Raw genomic sequence first — 21612 nt, forward strand, 5'->3', positions numbered from 1 at the left:
CAGATGCGCTATGAGGATCTATCTGTGTCACAGACCCTGTTGATTTTATACAGCAGTGTAACTTTGGTGTGTTATCACATTGTAGTTAATGTAAACCTTCCCCCCCCTCCACCTTTTTTTTTAATACAAAACAGCACCCCTACATTCCTTGAAGTGACAGGGCACAAACCAAAGATGAAAGAACAACAGTTGAAACAAAAGAGACTTGTTAGGATTGGCTATAGACACATTTTGTCTTGGCTCCTTGTTTACTAATGAACGACAAGTTTACTAACACCTTGTCAATTTGTAAAGTATAACATAAAATGCGACTCTTTGTATCTGGACAGATTTTAGTTCTTATTATCAAACCCTTAAAATTGAATTTACTTCTACTACAGATAATGCAAATTCAATTTGTATTAATTTCAAAAAGAGTAACTTTCATCTGATATTTTTGTTTTCTTTTGTCCTCTCTGTTTGGGCCATTATTATATATCACTGGTCTATAAACTTTCATGATTATTTCAGAGGGCCTACATACCATCTGGTATGCTCCTCTTTATCACCGGTGTAGCAACAAAGCTGTAGTTTAAGCAAAAACACATCAAATTTAACAGCTCTAATGTTGCATGTAAAGAAATTCTGTATATAAATAGATTCTTTTCAAATTTCTGCTACCATTCTTCAAAAAAATCTCACAAATCAGCCTTCAAAACAATAGCAGACAGCAATCTGTCAGTTCTCCAGTAAGTGCGAGCTAACCGGTGTTATTAGCACCTCAAAAAAGGCATTTTGTGTGCCTTGCTTGCCAGGAATTCAGGATAGCTTGTTAATAATACTAATACCTAGCAATTACCTAGTCTTTTCAAGTTCAAAGTACTGTAAAAACCTTAAATAATCTGCTGCAGCATTTTCTAGGTTCATACTAATTCCTGTTAACGCAATGCTTTTACAATCTGACATGTTCTGGAGTGTTGAATTTAATTCCTTTCATTTTCGCTGTTTTCTCAGCTTGTACTTGCTTTCTCTCCCAAGGTCTGGAATTCATGTCTTCCCCCCACCCCACTGGTGGTCCTGACTGCCTTGTAACCACAAATAATTAATGAATAAAAATAATTCACAAATGACCTGAATGTACACTCCCATTTACACTTACTTTCTCCAGTTTCATCTTTCTTTTCTCAACTCTTCTATTATTACTCTTTTAGCTTTTCAGCTTCATAGCGTATTCCCCAGTCAAGCAATGTGGCTTAACATCTATCACCCGTGTATTTTGTCATCCTCGCCTCATGGAAAGAGTGGTCTAAGTCTTGTTAGGATTCTTAAACTATAGATGTTTATATGTGTTGCTGTAAGTTTGTGTGACGCAATCACATCAGAGGTGCTAGCATCAGTACAAACACTTTGCAAAGAAGCTGATAAGCTTTGTGATGGTTACCAGGTCCCACCTTTTCACTCAAGTGAAAGCATCCTCATTGTCCATCCTTTTTCCACCTATAACCTTCACCCAGCTTAGCTTCTGATGTTACCTACAAACTACTTTATTCCCATTTTGGGGGGTAACTTGCCTTTCAAGTGGGTGGAATGTCAAGTTGGTAGTAGCCAGACCCTGTGTTGACAGGCAGATCCCTCTCCGCTTTTCAGGCTGACCTGCTGTTTGCATTATTTATCTGAGTTGCAAAGCAGAAGTCTCCTATGAGAGCCCTAGACCAGTTGCCTTTTTATTTGTCAACACTGTCTCAGGTGATAACCTAGGGGATAACCTCAGATGATCTCTGCACCACCTACTGTTCCACCACCAGCCACATCTGCAAATCCACTTGTGCCCTGGCATCCCTGTCTGGATGGGAAATTTGTCTTCCGTTCCATTTACACATTCAGCTGCAACTTACTATTTGAATTTGGGATTAATACAACGCAGCTTCCAATCAATTTCAATTCATCTGTATCCAAATACTAAATTAGTATTTGATCTGGAGACAAGACATCTTCACTGAAGCTTGAATTGGAAAGGAGTTCCTCCAAATCCTTTTGCTCCTCAAAGCTTATCTGCCTGTTCAGTACCGAGTTTTATTTTCTTGCTCCAGCACAGACCAATATGGCAAAGTGTTCTGCTGCAGCCCTAAGGCTGGAGTAAGAGACACTACTGATAAATACGAGAGGTGGGTTTGCCATTTAGATGTATGAGAGGAAACAGCCTTTTGAAGCCTGTACCACCTCTCCTTGCTGTTTGCCTGATGGATGGGGCCGGAGAACTGGAATCAGGCAGAGTTGAGCCAGCTGCTCATGCTGGGTGAACGCGACTGCTGAGCACCACGATGCATTGTAAAAGACGCTGTGGCAAAGGGAGCACCAAACAACTTCCATGAGAGCCCCCTTCAGAAAACCAAACTTATGATGATGATGATGATTCAGTATGAGGTAGCCAAGACCTAGATTTGCTAAGTGCTGGTGATATAAATTAATTTTGGTAGAAAGAAATTTCCAGGGAGAGGAAACGTATGCATAGATGGCATTTCTGGAAATACATGGATCACCTCCAGCTTTCAGGCTGTAGCAAGTTTGTCAGACAACATAGTCAGCCCCACCTCCGCGCAGCCTGGTAGTAAGTAATGCTGGCAGCGGCGCAGAACCTAGCACAGCACCACCATGACCCTTCCTCAGGTGTCTGGGCTGCTGCAATTTAAATGTCAAATAACATCAAGGGTGAAGGAGCTCTCTGCGACGCCGGTGCTACAGAGCTGGCGCGACACATGGGGAAGTGGCTTTTTTTTTTTCTGTTAGCTAGCACAACCTCTCCAGAATGTTTTTAACGGCTTGCTGCACCTATTATACCCGGTACAACACTTACTCATTTCTGCCAGGCCTTGAAGCGCTTTATTTCACAGGCAGCCAGTACATGAAGGCCAGATGTGCAAAGGCCGTTTCGGTACCTCTCTGCCAGTTAACTGTACTGAGGGATGCCATTTCAGGCCTGGTGATGTTCTTGCTGTGATGCTAGCCAACCCTGCGGGCCACTGCCTGGGCAAACGCCACTGCCTGCCTGCCACTGCCACATGGTGACGAAGGGATGCGACCCTGGGTGCGCGCCCAGGAACCTGGGCTGAAAACTGCCCCTAAATCCAGTGTTTTACGACCATCTTGTCGCAGTCGCCCACCCAAACTTTTCGATGTGGTAGGAGAGGAACATGCAGTCACTCAGGATCACGATGGCATTTACGCAGTGCCGGGGGCTGGACGCTGCAAATCCACTCTGTCGCGCCGAGGGGGCGGCTGCCTGTGGCGGCAGCGAGCCCTAAGCCCCCGCAGGCCCAGCGGACCGGACGGGACGGGACGGCTCCCGCCGCCGCCGCCCCGCCGGCTCAGGCCCCACGGCAGCGCCCAGGCGTGGAGACCAGGCCCCCGCGGACCCGAGGGGACCCTCGGCCTCCCCGCTCGTCCCCTGCCCCCGCCGAGCCCAACAGCCACACCACGCGCGCGGGAGGTAGGAACCACCTCACGCTTGTCGCGCGGGAAAAGGCGCGAAGGCGCAGGCGCCCGCGCGCCCCGTCCGGGCCAGGTGATTGGTGGGTGGGCAATGACGTCATAACCGAGCGCCGACGCCACCGCGCATCGGGTGTGCAGGGTGCGGGTTGTTGCCGCTGCCGCCATCGGGGAGCGTCGTGCTCCCCGCCATCCACCCGACAGCCCCTCCCGCCCCGCCGCCGGGTGCCTTGGGGGTCGGCCGGGACGGTGTCGCTGCCGCTTCCTTCCCTCTGTCGCCCGCCCGCGGCGCCCCGCTAGTGTCGGCCCCGGTGCGCGGCAGGTGCGTGTGGGGCCCGTGGTTGGGGTGCGGGGTGTGGTGGCGCCGTCTGTGGGGAGGGAGGAAGACGAGGAGGAGGGGGCGTCTGGGGAGCGGGGAAGGCGGTGGGCGGGTGCCGCCCCGGCGCTTGACAGCGTCGCTGGGCGCCCGTTTCCCTGGGAACGGGGGGGAGCCGGTCACTCGGGCGGCGTCTTTCCGAGCTGGGTCTGAGGAGCTGCTTCCCTCTCCCCGGCTTTTCCCGCAGAAAACGCCCGGTCGGGAGCGGTCGGTTCAGAACATGAGCCTCTACAACTTGGACCGCTTTCGCTTCGAGAGGAAGAGGAAAAACGCGGAGCAGCAGGAGCCCGCCTCTTCTCCGGCGGCCCAGGTGCGGGCAGCCAGCTCGGCTGCTGCGGCAGGGGAGGAGGATGAAGGGACAGACGAGGGCAGCAGGCCAGACACTCCAGCCTCGGATGTGACAGAGGGAACTGGTGAGTCAGGTGTTCTCCTGGCACCTAAGAACAGCACAAGTACTTCATTTTTAGAAATAGAATAAGTATTGTCTTCTGGTTTGTTTTTGTTTGGTGTTTTTTCCCCTCTCTTTGCTTGTTTTACAAACGCGCTTTTGTATGCGTGCGTATTTCACAGCAATTTCTATGAAGTATCCTTATTTGTAGCCGTGGTTGCTGTGATTGAACCTGTGCATTTACACTCAAGCCTGAAACCTTCTGATAACTCAAGCTGAAATGACTTTTTTCAGTTGAGTAAACAAGCTACAACTTAAACGTTTAAAGTACGTTAGGCTTTCCTATTTCTTAATTATTTATACTGATACTTATTTTACACTATTACGGTATCTCAGGGTTTTCAAAGTTAAAAAAAAACCAAACACCCTTTAGTTTTCTGGTAAATGCAACACTACATAGACTTAACCTCTTCACTAGAGTCCTAAGCTAATGCAATGTGGAATATCACAGATAGATAGAACTGAAAACAAAGAAAACAGTTTCTTTTCAGTTGGGCCTGGTTTTGTAAAGAGCTGAGAAACCTGCTGCTGATTCTTACAAGCTGATCGTGCTAATAGTTTTGTAGCGGTGTTTGTTCTTTTCTGGCAGTAACTTGTGGTTTTCATGGAAATGTGAAAATCTTGCCTGTGTAGTAATTTATTGGTTTGGCTGATACGCTAGAGGTGTGCTGTTTCTGTTCAGTTTCATCATTTAATGCTAATAAACAACTGTAATGGTTGTCAGCTGTATAATCACATTCACCAGTAGCTTTTCTGTTACTGAAGGAGTAAGAATGGAAGAACATTAATGCTGATTATTTTATACATTTTGGACATTCCATATGACTTCTGATACAGATGCCAAGATACAAGTGTTATTGGAGAGATCAGACAGACTTTAACTATGCATTTAGTCAGTAATGGAGCAACAATATCAGTCAGTGTTGTTTAACTACGTTGGTTTTGCATACGACTTTCCCTTGGTGGAAGGCAGTTTATCATAGTACCTTATCTGTGCAATAACAGAGAACCTTTCACGTACATGGAGGAGTTCCCCTTTTAAAGGAGAGCCAAATCAATATTGCAGTAAATTGGTGTTTACTATTACATAAATCTGGCTTTTGTGCAGGCTGACTGTTTTCAGTTGACTGGAGTGCTTTCATGTTTACATTAGTGAGTATCAATTGATGCTTTATGTTTAAAAATATACAAAAAAACCCCTCTAAATCTTGGCTTGAGAGTTGCCAGTACGGAGTTAAGTAGCCTGTCCACTAGCAGAGAGGATGTTTTGGTGGCAGGGAGAGCTTAACACAGGAAGCAAGCAACTGTTAGTTGTGGCTTCTGCATGTGTGTGATTTGTAATGGATTGCGTGAGAAACTGGCTCTCTGGGGAAATGCGCTTTGGAACAGGTGTCATCTTCCTCTTTGTGGTAAGTTACTGTCTTGCATGGTGTAGGAGTTACAGAAAGCAGGTACCCTTCTGGAACTGTGAACATAGGTGTGAAAATGGATGGTGCTGTTTGCTTTGTGGCTTATTTGTCTTTGCGGTTCACTTTTTAAAATATTGCATTTTTTCCTTCCATCTGTCTGTGGACTTGACTTTGGCAGTGGAAGCATGTAGGTAGACCATAACTACCAAGGCCAACAAACTTTGGAGCTGCTTGTTTTTCAAAATACTGGTCTTCCTTGGCTTATATTCTACAGGGGTGGGACTGAGGAGGAGAAGGGATGTAACATCCAATTTAGAGGCATGAGTGTGAGTTTAGATTTGAGGTAATAAAAGGAAAGATGAAGGGCAGCCTAAAAGAGGAACTGTTGTGGAAGGCTAAGTAGTTGTGAGGAAAATAGTGGGAGACAGTGGTAACTACCGGTAAAACAGAGTAGAGTAGAAGTGCAGACAAAATTACAGCAAGTGGCCAACTTAAGTAAGAGTCCATGGACACAGATGCTGGTGTAGAACTGGGGTGCTAATTAACATTTAACATTTAGATATAATTACTAGTATTTTGCATTTGCATAGTATTTTATCTTTCACAGATATTGAGTGTTTAAAGAAGATGGAGTTGTTTGGTGACTTTATTCACTTATTTGCACCTCATTGTTATGTAACCCATTTAAAATTCCTTTAAATGGACCATTTTAAAAATCAAATAACATCTTCTGCATCTATAAAAGTTAATGGAAAATAAAACATTCAAATTTTGTCTGCAGGATATGAGGCGCTTAATTGTAAAAGGGGAAACTAGATTTGATTAGCGGATCCCTGTCCTCCTTGTTTCCTAATTAGTGACAAGAAAACAGAAGTTTTCTTGCTTTGGGTCAAATAAAACAGAGCTATTTGGTTTTTTTTCTTGGATTATCATGGAAAAGGTACAAGGGTGACTAGCTTATGGCACTGTGTGCTCTCACTAGTGCTAAATATGTAAGTCAAAGTATTGAGTTGTTTTATACAAGAAGCAGTTTACACCAAGTTAACTAAAAATAACTTGCCCTAATGCTCAATAGTTCATGTGGGGACAATAATTACTCTTATTTCTAATGAAGAGAAACACAGTGAATTCACAAAACACTGGTACATGAAACTAGTGAAATGAGGAGAGTGTTCTTTATTTCACTTATGCAAACAAAAAAAAAATTAAATAGCTGATGGCTGGTTTTGACCTATTTCACTTGGCATCATGCAACATATTGTCTGTGTAAAAAGAAATTTTAAATCAGGCTTTTTCCTTCAGGAGCACTAATGGTTCAATATAATTTCCTGGAGATTTCTTTAGATTTCTTTTTTGTTAAGTGTCCTGAAATATGCATCAAATGAAAAGCTATGATTGTTTTAATTTCATTCATCTTGGAAAAAGTAGTCAGATGATGCCTGTTGTGTCATGAAACACCATTATCTTTTTAGCTAATTTTTTTGGTTTCCCAGAAGAAACTGATATTGGTTGATTGTTCTGCACCCTGAGTATGTATGTGTGTAATGCTTCTTGTTGCTTTGTGTTGAACATGCATACCTTACACTTTAATAAGCAATTTGTAGTATGATGGCCAGGAGAATTGGTTGTCGTTATACACTTGTGTATGTTCAAAATTACGCGGGCTTGCAGTGACCTTGTAGTCAGGTTGTAGGTGGCAATTCTGAACATTACTTAACAGGTGCAGAAACCAACTATGGGGGCAGTTATCAAATTATATCTGAAAGATACCTCATTAAAGAGTTGGGAAAATGCATTGGATTACTACAATTTTCTGTAAAAATTAGTATTATTTACTAAGTGATACACACATTTGGTTTCTATTTGTCTGTTAAGATAACAGTGAAGCTATCTTCTTAGTTTTCAATTAGATGTTTTTAATTATGTAAATAGTTTGGTGTACTAAAATAATGAGATTATTCTAATTTGTATACTTCTAATACAGTTCTGCTCCATTTCTACAATTGGAATAATTAACAATCATGAATTTCAAAATGAGGTTTGTATTCACAAAGCATGCTTACAAAGCTTCAATGATAAATTGAAATAAAAGTTGTAGATGAAATTAAGCTACTACATACAGTCCTGATATTGATGGCTAATTTTGTTGATATTCTTTCTGGACTATTAAAATATATAACACAAATGACTGCACTTTCAGGTCACATTGATGAGAGTGTCACATCATTCACTTGCACTGGGACTGTTTGTTTTTGTTCTTATCTGTTGTCTCTTTCTTTATGATCTGAGGAAGTCATGTCTTCTGCTTATGTCACAGTTCGTAGAGTATAATTCTACTTAAAGCATTTCTGGGAAAAAGTAATGACTGCGGTGCCTAGTGAACTTTTCTGAGGATTAATCTGAAATTCCGTGATATGTTGAAGTAATCATCATTTTAAGATGGTCTCTTTAAGAAGCACCTTAGAGTAACACTAACATTTAGGATTATTTTAGCAAATGAAAAAGACTTTTCTTTGAAAGTGGAATATTAATCAGTATGTAGACTAATATGTAATATGTAGACTTGAGCAGCATGCATTTTGATACTGCTTTCCAAAACTGAGTGGAAATTACTTTTCGTTTGACAATGTTTGTTGTGCAGTGTTAGTAATTATGGTGAGCCTAGTACTACCTCAGTTCTGTTTTTATTTGGAAGAGAAGAGGCTGGCTCTCTCTGAGTGTGATGTATGGTTTGTGTGGAAGGTTGTATTTACAATTATAGCTCTGCTCTAGGTATATGCTTCTCAAAAGACTGTAGCGAGTATGATTTTTTTTTTAAAAAAAAAATATATTTCAAGGTGAAGTTTTTTTCAAGAGCAGTTGAAGCTGTGTGTTTACTGACTAAACTAAACAAAATATTTGCTCTATCATTATAAAAACAATTGCATTTGAATACCTTAATTCATAACCTAACACTTTTTCCATATAATCATAGACAGTTTGAGCCAGTTATTCTCTTAGAGTCTCTTTACAAAGAGAAATACCAAAAATCAGTTGTTGTTGTTGGGTTTTGTTTTTGTTGTTTACATATCTAGTTGGGTGTACTTCTGTGTTTTCTTATTTGTGGCCTTAGAGTCAAACACTGGTCTTATGATGGCAGGCATTCCTTAGCAGTCCTTTTTAATCGCCTATAATCAGGGAATTCAGACTTCAATAATTACATGCTGTGGCAATAACTGTTTAATCCGTTACTACTCTACAAGGTTATAATTTGCTCTAAATACAGGACTCCTTATTACATAGTAACTTCTGCTTGCTCTCCCCCTCCATTAATAAGGGATTTTGTTCAGTGGAATAAGTGGAGAAGGAGGAGAAGGAAACAACTGCTTTTTTGAGAGAATGCTTTTTCCAGGCAACTCAGCATTTCATAGGTATAAGAGTTAAGAGTTGTCATGAAGATTGGACAGTGATTGCTGTTTAAAGTAAAAATAAAATGAAAAGTCACCAAGTGAAACAGTAAATACTCTTTTTATTTAAATGTAAACCTCTTCCAAGGTTTATATTGTAAAGAATAAAATTATTTTTAAGACTGTGTTGTTTGTTTATTTGTTTTTAAATCCATTAAGAATGCTGCGTAGCAAAGCTGTCATGAGTACCTGTCATTTGTGTGTCTTGCTACTTGCAGGAGGAATATGTTTGGAATATAGTCTAACCTACAAGGCAAAGATCATGAAAACTGGCTTAATCAATTCTGTTAATTAGTAGAGATGTGAACTTCTCATGTTTCTTGTAGACCTGTTTTGATATTTCTGTTCACATCTTTTATGGATCTCATATTGCTGTCTTATTGTGATAGCCTTTGCTCAACTAGCCCAACTTTATAACCTTCAGCATTTTTCTCCTTTATTTTCCTTTGCTAGAGAGGAATTGCCGAAGTATATTTGCCTGCGTCTTTATGTTTAAATCTAATAAAAAATGTTTGACACATTCCCAAAGGTCTCTCTTGCTCGTCTCCTGTATTCATCTTAAAATTTAGATGATCTTCAGATAAAGCAGAGCAACTGTGTCAAGGACAACATGTCTGCTTCTGAACATGGGCAGGTAGAAGAAGGTACTGCTGAGGAACTTTCTGCTGCCAACATGTTGGTCTTGGTTGCAGGGAGGCCTGTTTTGGGACAGTATGTTACTGCTTCAGAGCTAGCAATTTTTAGGAAGGCTAAGTTTACACATGTATGGGCTGTTCAAGATAAGATAAGATAACTTTGACAAGTGAGACTTCCACCTCTTTTAAAAATCAGTACCCTAATCCTCTATTGTGTTTTGAAAATAATGGAAAAAGTTTAATTTTTATGATAACTCGATTAAATTTGAGGCCTTTTATCACAGACAAAGGAATTGGACACCATGTAGCTCACTTCTGCATTTGATTATCAGATGAATTTATTCTAGCCTCTTATGTGTCTAGTCTTTGCTGGCAAATCAGATTTGGAAACTGGAGTTATGCTCTGTAATAACTTGACTCAGCAAGTTTCTGTGTTAGTGAACAGAGGCAGAAGAAACTACCTTTATTTCCGGCTGAAATTATGGTTCCAGACTTAGCAGCTGAGAACCACTGCTGGCATTTGGATCATAGGCACGTGAGTTTTAAGAAAGGATTGATGCGCTAGAGGGAGAGGATGCCTGTGATGCTGTATTTGCATATAAAATCCTTTTATATGACACTTGCAGTTAACACTGACAGTTATATCATTAAAACTCAAACTCTCCCAGGAGTTTGGTAGCTGCCTGTCTTATTCGTTATTGCTCTCATTGGTTTCTTATTCATGATTCAAAGCGCTTCGGTGTGGGGAATTTTTTTTTTTCCGTCCATCCACCACCCCAGTTCAGGGTATATTACTGTTTGTCATCCTTCACTGAGGCTCTTAATAAACCATAGCTATTCTTTCTCTGTTTTTCATAGAATGACAGGGGTTGGAAGGGACCTCTGGAGGTCATCTAGTCCAACCCCCCTGCCAGAGCAGGGTCACCTAGAGCAGGTTGCACAGGAACGTGTCCCAGCGGGTTTTGAATGTCTCCAGAGATGGAGACTCCACCATCTCTCTGGGCAGCCTGTTCCAGTGCTCTGCCACCCTCAAAGTAAAGATGTTCCTCCTCATGTTTAAGTGGAATTTCCTATGCTCAAGTTTGTGCCCGTTACCTCTTGTCCTGTCCCCGGGCACCACTGAAAAGAGCCTGGCCCCATCCTCCTGACGCCCACCCTTTAAGTATTTATAAGTGTTGATAAGGTCCCCCCTCAGCCACCTTTTTTCCAGACTGAAGAGACCCAAATCCCTCAGCCTTTCTTCATAAGAGAGGTGTTCCAGTCCCCTAATCATCTTGGTAGCTCTTTGCTGCACCCTCTCCAGCAGTTCCCTGTCCCTCTTGAACCGGGGAGCCCAGAACTGGACACAGTACTCCAGGTGCGGCCTCACCAAGGCAGAGCAGAGGGGGAGGATGACTTCCCTCGACCTGCTGGCCACACTCGGCTTGATGCACCCCAGGATGCCATTGGCCTTTTTGACCACAAGGGCACATTGTTGGCTCATGGTCATCCTGTTGTCTGCCAGGACTCCCAGGTCTCTTTCCAGTGAGCCGCCCTCCAGCAGGTCAGCCCCCAACCTGTACTGGTGCATGGGGTTATTCCTCCCCAGGTGCAGCACCCTACACTTGCCCTTGTTGAATTTCTTAAGGTTCCTCTTTGCCGAGATCTCCAGCCTGTCCAGGTCTCTCTGTATGGTGGCACAGCCTTCCGGTGGGTCAGCCACTCCTCCTAGTTTTGTGTCATCGGTGAACTTGCTGAGGGTGCACTCTATCCCCTTGTCCAGGTCATTGATGAATGTATTGAAGAGGACTGGACCCAGTACTGACCCCTGGGGAACACCACTCATCACTCATCACCTCCAACTAGACTCTGTGCCCCTAATCACGACCCTCTGAGCTCTGTCTTTCAATCAGTTTTCTATCCACCCCACTGTCCATTCATCTAACCCACTCTTCCGAAGCTTCCCTATGAGGGTGCTGTGGGAGACTGTGTTGAACGCCTTGCTTAAGGAGTTAAGATTTTTGGGGTCTCTTCTACCTGTTCTCTCTTGCTCTGTGTTCTCACCGATCTTCTTACAGCGTAAATCAGACATTGTCAACAGTGGGGGGCTCCTGTTTCTTCAATACCAACTACATGGGTGGGACTTGTGCCCTGTCATGGGGTAAAAGGCTCACCTTCGCACAGAAGCACAATGGTGGGTGGAGGAGGCCCAATAATGTCATTGGAGAAATGGCTCCTGCCCTGGCTTCTCCCAGGGTTCTGGCAGGAGGGCAACCATCCCCATGAGTCGAGGGTGATGCCCATGACTGTGAGCCCACAGCAAGGCTATTGGGAGCACCATTCAGGCTGAGGGGGGTTGCTGCCTTTGAGGGTATGGGACTTCTTATGAGATGAAAGTAAGAGCTTCTTAGGCTGGTACAGAACTTCCTATGAGATATTTAAGGGGAGGAACCAAAGGTAGGAAAGGGGGTGTATCAGAGTGTTTGAAGAGGAACAAGTCGCAGGAAGATAGAGGGATAAGGGGATAACAGGGTCCGGTTACCTGTAGACGGGCCCTGCCCCGTCAGTCCTGTCTTCTCATTAAAATCCTCTTGTAGCTATTTTACTGGGCAAGGGGAATCTGTTATGTGTGCATGGGGGTCTAAGTGCCAACAGCTAGAGCGAGGAGCAGGATCACTGCGTGTCTGGGGTGCCAGCTGGAGGGACCAAAGTGAGTGGAAAATGAAGTGATGACTAGTGTGGGCTGCAGAGCCTGCATGTCGGTGCTGCCACCCCCCTCTGCAGCCCCTGTGGGAGGGAAGGGGGTGCCAGGGGAAGCAGCCTGGGAAGCCAGGGAGGGACCAGAGGGTCCGAGTCGCCCATCCGTGCATTGGGGCAGCCGAAGATGAGGGGACCCGGTGCCGGGTAGCAGGTGGAGAGATCCACGGCGTGCGTGTCTATGCAAGCTGGAGTGGGGTGCGGGCCCTGGGGGCTCCTGTGCTCGGGTGCTAGCAAGCAAGGAGACTGCTGGGTGTCTAAGGCCAGGGACTGGAGGGGTCCCCCGTGTGTGTGTGTGTTTGCTGCCAGCAGACCTTTGTCCTGCTCATCCAGGAGGGGAGCAGGAGGCAGCCATGGTTTGCAAGCCCCTGGTTCAGGAGCAGAGGAGTGAGTGAGGGCTGGGTGGAGGCAGCAGCACATAGGAGGTAAAACTTGGCAGTCACCTGGGAAGCAGATGCTCCTTTAACATGAAAGACAAACCCCTTCTTATTAAACCTGGTCAGTAAGAAATGTGTAAGTGCCGGATTACAGAGATTTTTAGATGGAAATTAAAACATGGGTTTCTCTGCTGGAGCAGGCTGCTGAAAGAAGAGAGTTCTTACTTGTTGTAACGAACTGTCTGACAGACTGTGATGTTCTTTTGTGAATTAAAAGCTGAGATGACAATGATTATGTGCTCTTCCTTCTCCTTGCTCCTCTGTTTCCAAACAGATGGAGTAATGCCTGGTTAGAAGTGTGTTTCATATTTTCGGTAGGATTTTTCCTATGCATAGCTAAGGTCATCTGAAGACTTAAGGCTTCAACAATTGCTATTTTGAACTGTCATTGAAGCCTTACTTACATTTCCTCATGGATATTAAAGAAGTTTGAATTACACTCGCTCCCATCACTTTAATCAGTGTTAAGCTCCATTTTCAAGTTCTTTTCTTCCTTTTCAGTAGTGTGCTGTGTAACATTTGGTAGCGTATTAAAGTTTATTTGGTACCTTTCCCTTTCAAAGCCAGTATCATCTCGCAGTTTTCTGTGTCAGCAAATTGCTTGTGCTTTTAGGATTTATCTTTTTTCCATCAAATGCTGCCACAGCGAGTTATTTTAAATTTATTTTCTGCAAGATTAATTTCATACAGAAAATAATCTCTGTAGCTGTCACGTTCTCTGTTCCATGAGTTTTCTTCCTCTCTTTAGTCATATGCCTCCAGGGTCCGTAATTTGTCTGGTCTTAAACTAAATTACTCGGCTTACCAACTATTCTTTCTTTCCAGCACTGGCTGTAAAAATGGTAAAGTGGTAGAAAGGAATGAAATCTTGAACGCGTGGGACTGCTGCACTAGGTCAGACAACGTACGGTTCTTGGCTCATATGTTTCGCAACATGCCTTGAATGCATTTCTTCAATTACTGACAAGAAATAGCACACTTAAGAGGTGTCAATTGCATCCAAGTATTCAGTTTGGTTTAATGCAGGTTTAAAGACAGAAGAACTAGAAGCTGCACATTCCAAGTCCATGTCTATTAACTAAAACTTGTGGTTTTTCCTTACCGTTTTCTAAAGATGGTGGCAGAACAGTTCTGGTTTCCATAGGCAATGGATTGAACCATGTGTTTTACCTTGCCTAGGCTTATACGGGACCATCAAAGTTTTAGAGTCACCTTGAAATACACAATATATGCAGTTGGAGCATATATTGTGTCTTAGCTGCATTTGGTACTGTGCTGATAAAGGGCAACAGGGCAAAGTCTAATAAAGTGTGGGCTTTTTGATTTTGTGTGTTAATCCCCCTTGCTTCAGCTTCAAGACCTATTTTCTATGGCAGGTTTTGTGTAGATTTCCCTGTGTGGTCATGTTTTCCCCATCTACATATGTGCATGGAGTTGGTTTTGGGCGTAGCTGACATTGCGGGATTTAGTTATGCATCATTCATTACTGATTCAGGAATTGTAGGAATAGACTGGCTGCTTATGCTTTTGGTTGTCTTACAAGCATGATCAGAACTGAAAAGTTCTGCACGCATAGTGGGTCAATTTTGCAAGTGTCATTGAAGGTAGTATATGATTCGTGAGATGTCTTCACAGTGACATATCCTGGTTATGTATAGGTTCTGTATATCCTGGTGCTTCGTATATAACACAAAGTATCCTTCCATACGCTAAGTTTCCTTGTTAACAATCAACTGGAACATAATGTGTAAAAGACTGGCTAAATAGGTTATATCTGTATAGGAGCTGCAACTTAACTGTCAAGTTCCTCGATGTAGCTTCTTAATTTTCTGCAGTTTAACACTGACGTTCCCTTTCTGCAAAGCTATCAAGAGAAGCAGATCATAAATCAGCCATCAGATACACCAGTATGTTTCTGTCCATGTCCTGATCAACCTGGAAGTAGTTGACAATTTTGCTGATTATTCATTTTTCCAAAAATAAAAATGTATTTATAAGTAGTTTTTAATCTAAAATATGTGATCTCTTAAGCTTTGTGGTATAAGAATTTGTTTGATGTAAGAGGGCTGAGGATTCTTTCCCGGGTAAGTTACTACTTTAAGAAATACAGCTTACAAGAATTTTCCTGCATAAGGATGTAAGTTCTGTTTAAATGGTTGCTGTGTATAAGATATCTGATGCTTTTACGTCAGATAGCTTATAATAATAGGCTAAATATAAGTACAGATAAATATTTGAAGTCAAAGTAATTGTTTTCCTGACTTTTCTCCTATTGAAATGGTTTCCGCAGGGTACTCCACCATCCCAGAAACTCCTGAAGCCAAGAGGACAAGGAAACAATCTTATTTCAAGCGTCGAAGAGGAGTTCAGTTCCTAGATGTGTCTTCAGACAGTGAAGATGAAGAACCAAGAAACTTCAGCGCTGCAAAAGAAAACAGGGCTCCAAGGAGAGACGTGGTTGTAATGTATGCTTTAAGCCAGTTTTCTGTAATGTTTGTGCAATCTGGTGTGATGTTCTAAATTGAAATCCTGAACTGAAAATCAGAGGCTAGGTTCTGATTTACTGGTTTGTGAATTATCTGCCCCCAACTGCTGGATTTCCAGGGAAGAAGAATCCAGCTCTTAAGCCATTTTCTCAGAGAAGGCACTTATAAGGGAGGAGTTCTGTGATGTTTAATGATATGTGTGATGTTCATTATATGTTTGTGCCTTTGCCCCTCTGAAATCCTTTTAATGGCACTTGAAAGCTTAACCATAAAATATTTGCTTTATTAGTTTTAAACTATATGGGAGTTGATTCTAGCTTGTTTCATTTTTTTTTTATGAAACCATAATGGACAGGAAAGCAAGCAGAGCTTCAGTGTGTAATGTAAGAGTTGCTGAGCTAAAGTTAAGTGTTAGTTGCATGATGTGTCTGCTGTGCTTAGTGAAAACTTTTTCTGTAGTGATTTGTATATTTTTGAATAAGCTGGGAGAGAAGAGAATAATGTACAAGAGTCACTTGCGTGGGTGCTAATAAGGCAGCATCGAGAATGCAAGAGACACAAGAGGTAGACAGACATCTCGCACAACCAGTTGGAATGGTTTTAAGAAACCCCTGCTATTTATTACCTGCTAGTTATATGTCTGTATGACTAAAATGTGGTAGTTGTCTGTGCCCCTTAAATATTCCCATGCTAAGCAAAACAAGATGACTTTTTTGATAGTCTGGCTGAACTAATCTGTGTAAAACTTGTATGGGAATAGCAACCTTCGTAGGCGTAGTCTCTTGTCAGATTTTCAGTCCTTAAGCAGAGTATGGCGTTACTGGAGCTTGTCAGCAGAAATGAAATAATGCTTTTCTCTGCTGCTATTATCTGAAATTCTTGATTTATGTTTTTTTAACGCATGTTCCCCAAAGTTTGAATTTAAGGCAGATACTTGGTAAGAAAAAAAAAAATTAGTAGTTAGCAGAGTGAACTCCTGTTTCTCTCTATGGTTTAAGTTGTAGATTGTGCAAGGATACAGGGACAGCAAGCTGGTTGCATGCACCGAATTGGCCTGTGTGCCGTGCTGTGTAAATATAGTTACGCTGCTTCTGGGATCAGCCTGGTTTGGAAGCAGTACAAGTAGTTTTGTACCATGTGGGGCCAATGCTAATAAGCCGTGCAGGATTCAACTTGAAGAGCCACGGCTTGCAATTTCTAGATTGTATTCCAATTACTGGGAGTGAGAGACAGACAGCGAAGCTGCTCCTGGTGGGACTGATGAACATATGCCACATCCTCGTGTACTCTTCATTATTCCCGTGTAGCCACTTGTCTCTTAGGCACCAGGCACCCCAGTGCCTGACACTTTGGCATGATGCTAATCGATGTGTATGGAACCCACTAAGCTGTCCCACAAGTGGCGTTCTGGTTGAGCGAATAAACAAATTGAGAGTGTGGCAGGAGTTAGCTTGGGTCTGGCCAGGTTTATGAGCTCTGGCTTGTGCTGGATTTAGCCTGGCTTTGCATGGAATCAGGCAATCTGTGCATTTTAGTGCATGTGTTACCTAGTGTTTGGGGGTTTTGTGAATTTCTTTTTGCAGGGTATCCCAGCCCCCCTTATCTTTAATAAGGGATTGAGCAGAAAGCGTCACTTTCATAAAAGGAAGTGTGCCACAGGCTTCACTACCAGAGTCACTGTCTGGACTTTGTTGGAAAAGAGCAGAACTCTAACATGAGGTTCTGGGGGTCATTCATACTCATGTAGCAATTAAATGACTGTTTCTTCAGGCTTGATAAGAATGTGATTATACAGAGAGGACAAGATTTATGATGCGTGCAACTCTGGCTTTGTTGGCAAGTATCTAGACGTTAATCCCCAATAGGAAAGGATAGGGTAATTGCAGTGTTACCATTCCCATTCGGATTGATTTTTCTTTTTTTTCAAATGCAGTTTATAAAGAATTGCCTTTCCTTATCAAGGTAAAAAGATCCAAAATATGCTAATATAATTTTAACATGCCATTTCACTCAGACTTTCTTAAAGTAGATGCTGGATTCACCTTCTGAAGCTTACAACTAGATGGCTTGGTGGATTATAGAGGAATTTGGCTTATTTTTTGTTTCGAGGAATTTATTTTTTTTTTTTACTCTTAAGAGGCACAACCACAGTGCATGTGGTTGTGTGTGTGTTTTGAACAGGATAGGGAGAAAAGGATTATTTGATGAACAGTTGTCTCAAAATAGTGTGTATCTTCTGTGTAAATGTTGTGCTACTACTTTTTTCAGATTTGTATTGCAATCTGCCTGTTGCAACTGCTAAACAAAGATACAGTGAAGAAAAACAGGTTTATTTTTAGTCTTTTATCTATATCTGTGTAAAGAGACCTGTAGTGATGAGACCCTTTTTGATGGTGAAGTCCCTATGAAATGGCAAACTCCATACTGTTCAATTGATTTTCATTCAGGAAACGAGATTTTTATGTGTCTATGGAGGGCAGCAGGGTGGGAGAACTGTGTTTACGTTCAGTCTTGTCTGTGCTTTTCCTGCAGGTTATCTCTAATAATAAATTTTCCAGTTAGTTCAGGACTTTGTTTTTTTCAGGAATGTTCTTCCCACGTTTCGATGTTTAAGACACCATGTAAGGATTTTTGAATTTTCTTTCTCAGTGAGCTGATAACTAGGACAGAGTTGATACTGCACCTGGAAAGTTTTTACAAAGAACTTACCCACATTTGTTTATCTGTTGGGCAAATAAATACTATCAAGACTGAGACAGACTTGAGATGGTCTGATGCAATTCAGGTAGTTGAAATGATGAAATGTATTAAGATGGTTGTTGCTAAACTAGCAAGTAACCTTTTATAAGCACAATACAAGGGTAAGTCATGGTATTTCCTTTGTCTGTTCCTCCTTCTTCTTTCCTTTGCTAAGTTGAAATGTGTCAGAAGACTTTACTTAGTCATAAATGCTTTATTTTGTCATGAATAGGAGGTATCACCTTGGGTACAAGTTGGTTCAGTGTTCCTGAATGCATCTAAATGCATTTTGTGTGATCCTGTTGGTTTTGGTTTACAGTAACTTTCTGGTGGAGTAAAACACTCATAAACAAAAATAAATTTTAATTCTTGTTCTCCTCCTCCATACATCTTAGCTCTGAACAATCTGATGATGATGAACAGCCTGAAGATCAACTACCCCATTTGGCATATGTAAATGGTGGGGATCAGCTGCCAGCTGTGAAGGAGGATGTAAAGGAAGACATCAGAGACGCAAAGCTGCAAACACTGAAGGAACTTTTTCCCGAAAGAAATGACCAAGAATTACTACAAGTAATAATGCTCTGTTCTTTTGTTTTATTTTGATGACTATTTTGTAGGCAGTATTCCTAAGCCTCTGGCTTTATTAGAGGGAACTGCCTTAGTTCTTATTAGCAAAAGGATATATCAAAGTAATGTATTTTAGGGGAACTACAGCCATGTAACGTTTCCATATACGGATGCATACATACACAGACACTTATGTATATATAAAAATGAATATATATACACATGCACACTTTATTTATATATGTATATACACACGCACATAGAGCTTTAGATCAACTCAGCAACAGTTATTTCCAGCGTATAGAAAATTTGTCTACTATTTCATTCTGTTGTGACGTTTAATCTTAGTTATAGCTGTCTTGGTTGATAACTATGGATAACTGCCATTGTTGGAACGCAGCTTACTGATTAAATGCAGAGTGAGTGAAGTCATTGGCATCTTCTCCAGTAGATGAAACGTTGCATCTTTGGATTTATGAAATTTAATACTCAAAGCCTTTAGTACTTCTAGTGAGGCAAAAAGAGAGTAGTTTGGAATTTACTATAATTTATTCTGATTATGCTGATATGTGAACCGGAGATACTCTTGGCTATTGTCCAATGTACAGTACAAATCTACAGTAATGTTATGGTACCTTATTACAGTAAAATATATTTTTAGGAAGGTTACTTTTCAGTGCTAATATGTAATGAAGTTTTCACTAGCTTTAGTTTTCAAAGCTATATGTGTTTAAATTAATTTGTTAAGTTTCCTGGTTGCTAAAATGTTATTAAAGAAATACAGAAATTTTACTGGTGCTCCTTGTTGGATGGGTTTTTTTTCCCAGTGGATCAAGCTTTGTGTTTAGGCTTTCTAATTTAGGAAGAAAGAAGGGTTTGTAAATAGCAGTTTTGGAATTTTTCTTCTGGATGTTGTAATAGAATTTACATTGTAGATGTCCAGAACATATGAAGTTTCAGTTTTTGGCCAGATAGAATGTATTTAAACTAAAGAATGATAACAGTTCATCATAGCATAGAAACTAGATAGAAATGACATGTGGTGTGTTGGACTGCTCTTTTGTGACTTCAGTGGTGTTTTTAACTACTCAGTGGTATGTAGTGCTAGTGGTGTTTATTCTCAGGGGAGTGTAAGATAGCAATTAATAAGATAGTAAGGTTACAGTTAATTTGTAAAAATGATCTGTTCTGAGATTACATGTGGATGGAGAAAGAATCTAGGACTGCAAGAAAGTATGAAGAGATATGCAGAGAAACTTTGAGGCATGTTATAGTTTCATGCGTATACTTTCAGGAAACCGACTCATGTGATATAATAGTGTACAGAAATTTTATGAGTTAAGGAGTTAGGTTTTTGGATCATCTCGTTTGTGATAGTAACATTGAATTGGTTTTGAAAAAAAACCTTTTAAGTAAACCTGCACGGTATGTTTGTGAAGTAGGAAAAAAAGTGATAGTAAATGAGATTGTATTAAAAAGGTTTTCCAGTAGGTTTTTTTAAAGTGTTTCCAAATACAGCTTATGTGATCAGTCTAGCCAATTTGGTACCTGTTAATTTTGTTCTTGGATTTTATAATACATGTATTTTTGGGGTGTTTTTTAAAGTGTACTGCAATTCTGGTGATCTATCATTGTCCTCTGTTCAGATGGATTAAGTCTCACCACTTAGAAGTTGACTTTTTTTTTTTTTTTGCAGTTTATAGAATCAACACACACAATGGATGAAGCAATAGCTGCTGGCTTGAAGTTCAGTGAAGAAGGTATGTTTAACAAAAAAAACCAACCAAACCCAAACTTTAGAAGCTGTAGCTAATTCAGTGAAGTAAACTTGTTTGGGAAGGATTTAAAAAGTGCTAAAGCATATGCTAAAAGTTATACTATTGTCTTTTTATTGTAATAACAGAAAACTGTAATTACAGGCTTTGTAAGGGGAAAGGTGAAAAAAGGATGCAGACCAAAATCCAGAAATAGAACAAAAAAGGGGAATTTTTTCTGTGAAGCTCAGGATTGCTTTACATGTGGGTCCTGAAGTGATTTCTGTTCTTGCTGGTTCCTTCTTTGCCCAGAAGTTGGGGCAAATAGTAGTGGGTTAGCAATAGTAATTCTAAAAGTTGTAGGTGAGAAATCTGGTGGTATGGAAAAAATATACTGGAGAATGTCGCCACTTATAACTAGATATTGTTTGTGTTAAGGCCCATCACATTTTTTTCTTCAGGTTAACTTCAAGACTTGCTTGTAATTCTGAATAAGAACTATTAGTCTTAAACATGAGACAAATACCCATGATTCTCTAGCAAAACATCCCCCAAACCTTGCCTTTGAGCCCTCAAAGCTTATTTAGGGTTTTTTGTTCTGCATCTGAGTTTATGCAGTCTCATGGTGTTATTTAAAAAAAAAAACCAAAAGCAACAAAAAAAACCCCTCTGAACAACCTGGTTCATGTGTCTTTTCATGCAGTACCCTATGGATTTGTAAGCAATATGTCTAGGAAGCTCATGTGCTGAGGGAGAACAGTTTTGCTCCCTTCTTAATCTGGTTCCTCCTGTTGAATTTACCATATTTTCATGTTCTAATTTTTATATACAACTTCAAAGATTTTTAACAATTATCGGAAAGCTTTAAAACATTGGGCTAATCTTAATGAAGGGTTGCTTTTGTGTTTTGGTTGGGGTTTTGTTGTTTGTTTTTTGTTTTTTTTTTTTTACCCAACCAGACTAACATTTTGAGGTTATCACTGTGTGCATGATCAGATTCTATAGACAGGACTTCTTGGATGCTGGCAATAGAAAACTAAGGTTGACATATTTTTGAGGGACACACTACTTTTGAGTGCTGCTGCACCTGGAAAATCCCTTCCTGGAAGAC

At 41.2% G+C, this 21612-nt stretch overlaps 1 protein-coding gene across 1 annotated transcript in view; it reads left to right on the forward strand.

The window, feature by feature from the left end:
• Positions 1–3582: 3582 nt before the first annotated feature.
• The window catches only part of SMARCAD1 (SWI/SNF-related, matrix-associated actin-dependent regulator of chromatin, subfamily a, containing DEAD/H box 1), a 45822-nt gene continuing 27792 nt past the window's right edge, over positions 3583–21612 (forward strand). Inside the window, exons 1-5 of the mRNA XM_054203018.1 lie at positions 3583–3787; positions 4029–4254; positions 15243–15417; positions 18573–18750; positions 20444–20507. Of these exons, the coding sequence (XP_054058993.1) occupies positions 4062–4254; positions 15243–15417; positions 18573–18750; positions 20444–20507 (610 nt within the window). The 5' untranslated portion in view covers positions 3583–3787; positions 4029–4061. The remainder of the gene's footprint in view (positions 3788–4028; positions 4255–15242; positions 15418–18572; positions 18751–20443; positions 20508–21612) is intronic.

The sequence above is a fragment of the Rissa tridactyla genome, chromosome 5 (assembly GCF_028500815.1).
Source record: "Rissa tridactyla isolate bRisTri1 chromosome 5, bRisTri1.patW.cur.20221130, whole genome shotgun sequence".
Lineage (NCBI taxonomy): Eukaryota > Metazoa > Chordata > Aves > Charadriiformes > Laridae > Rissa > Rissa tridactyla.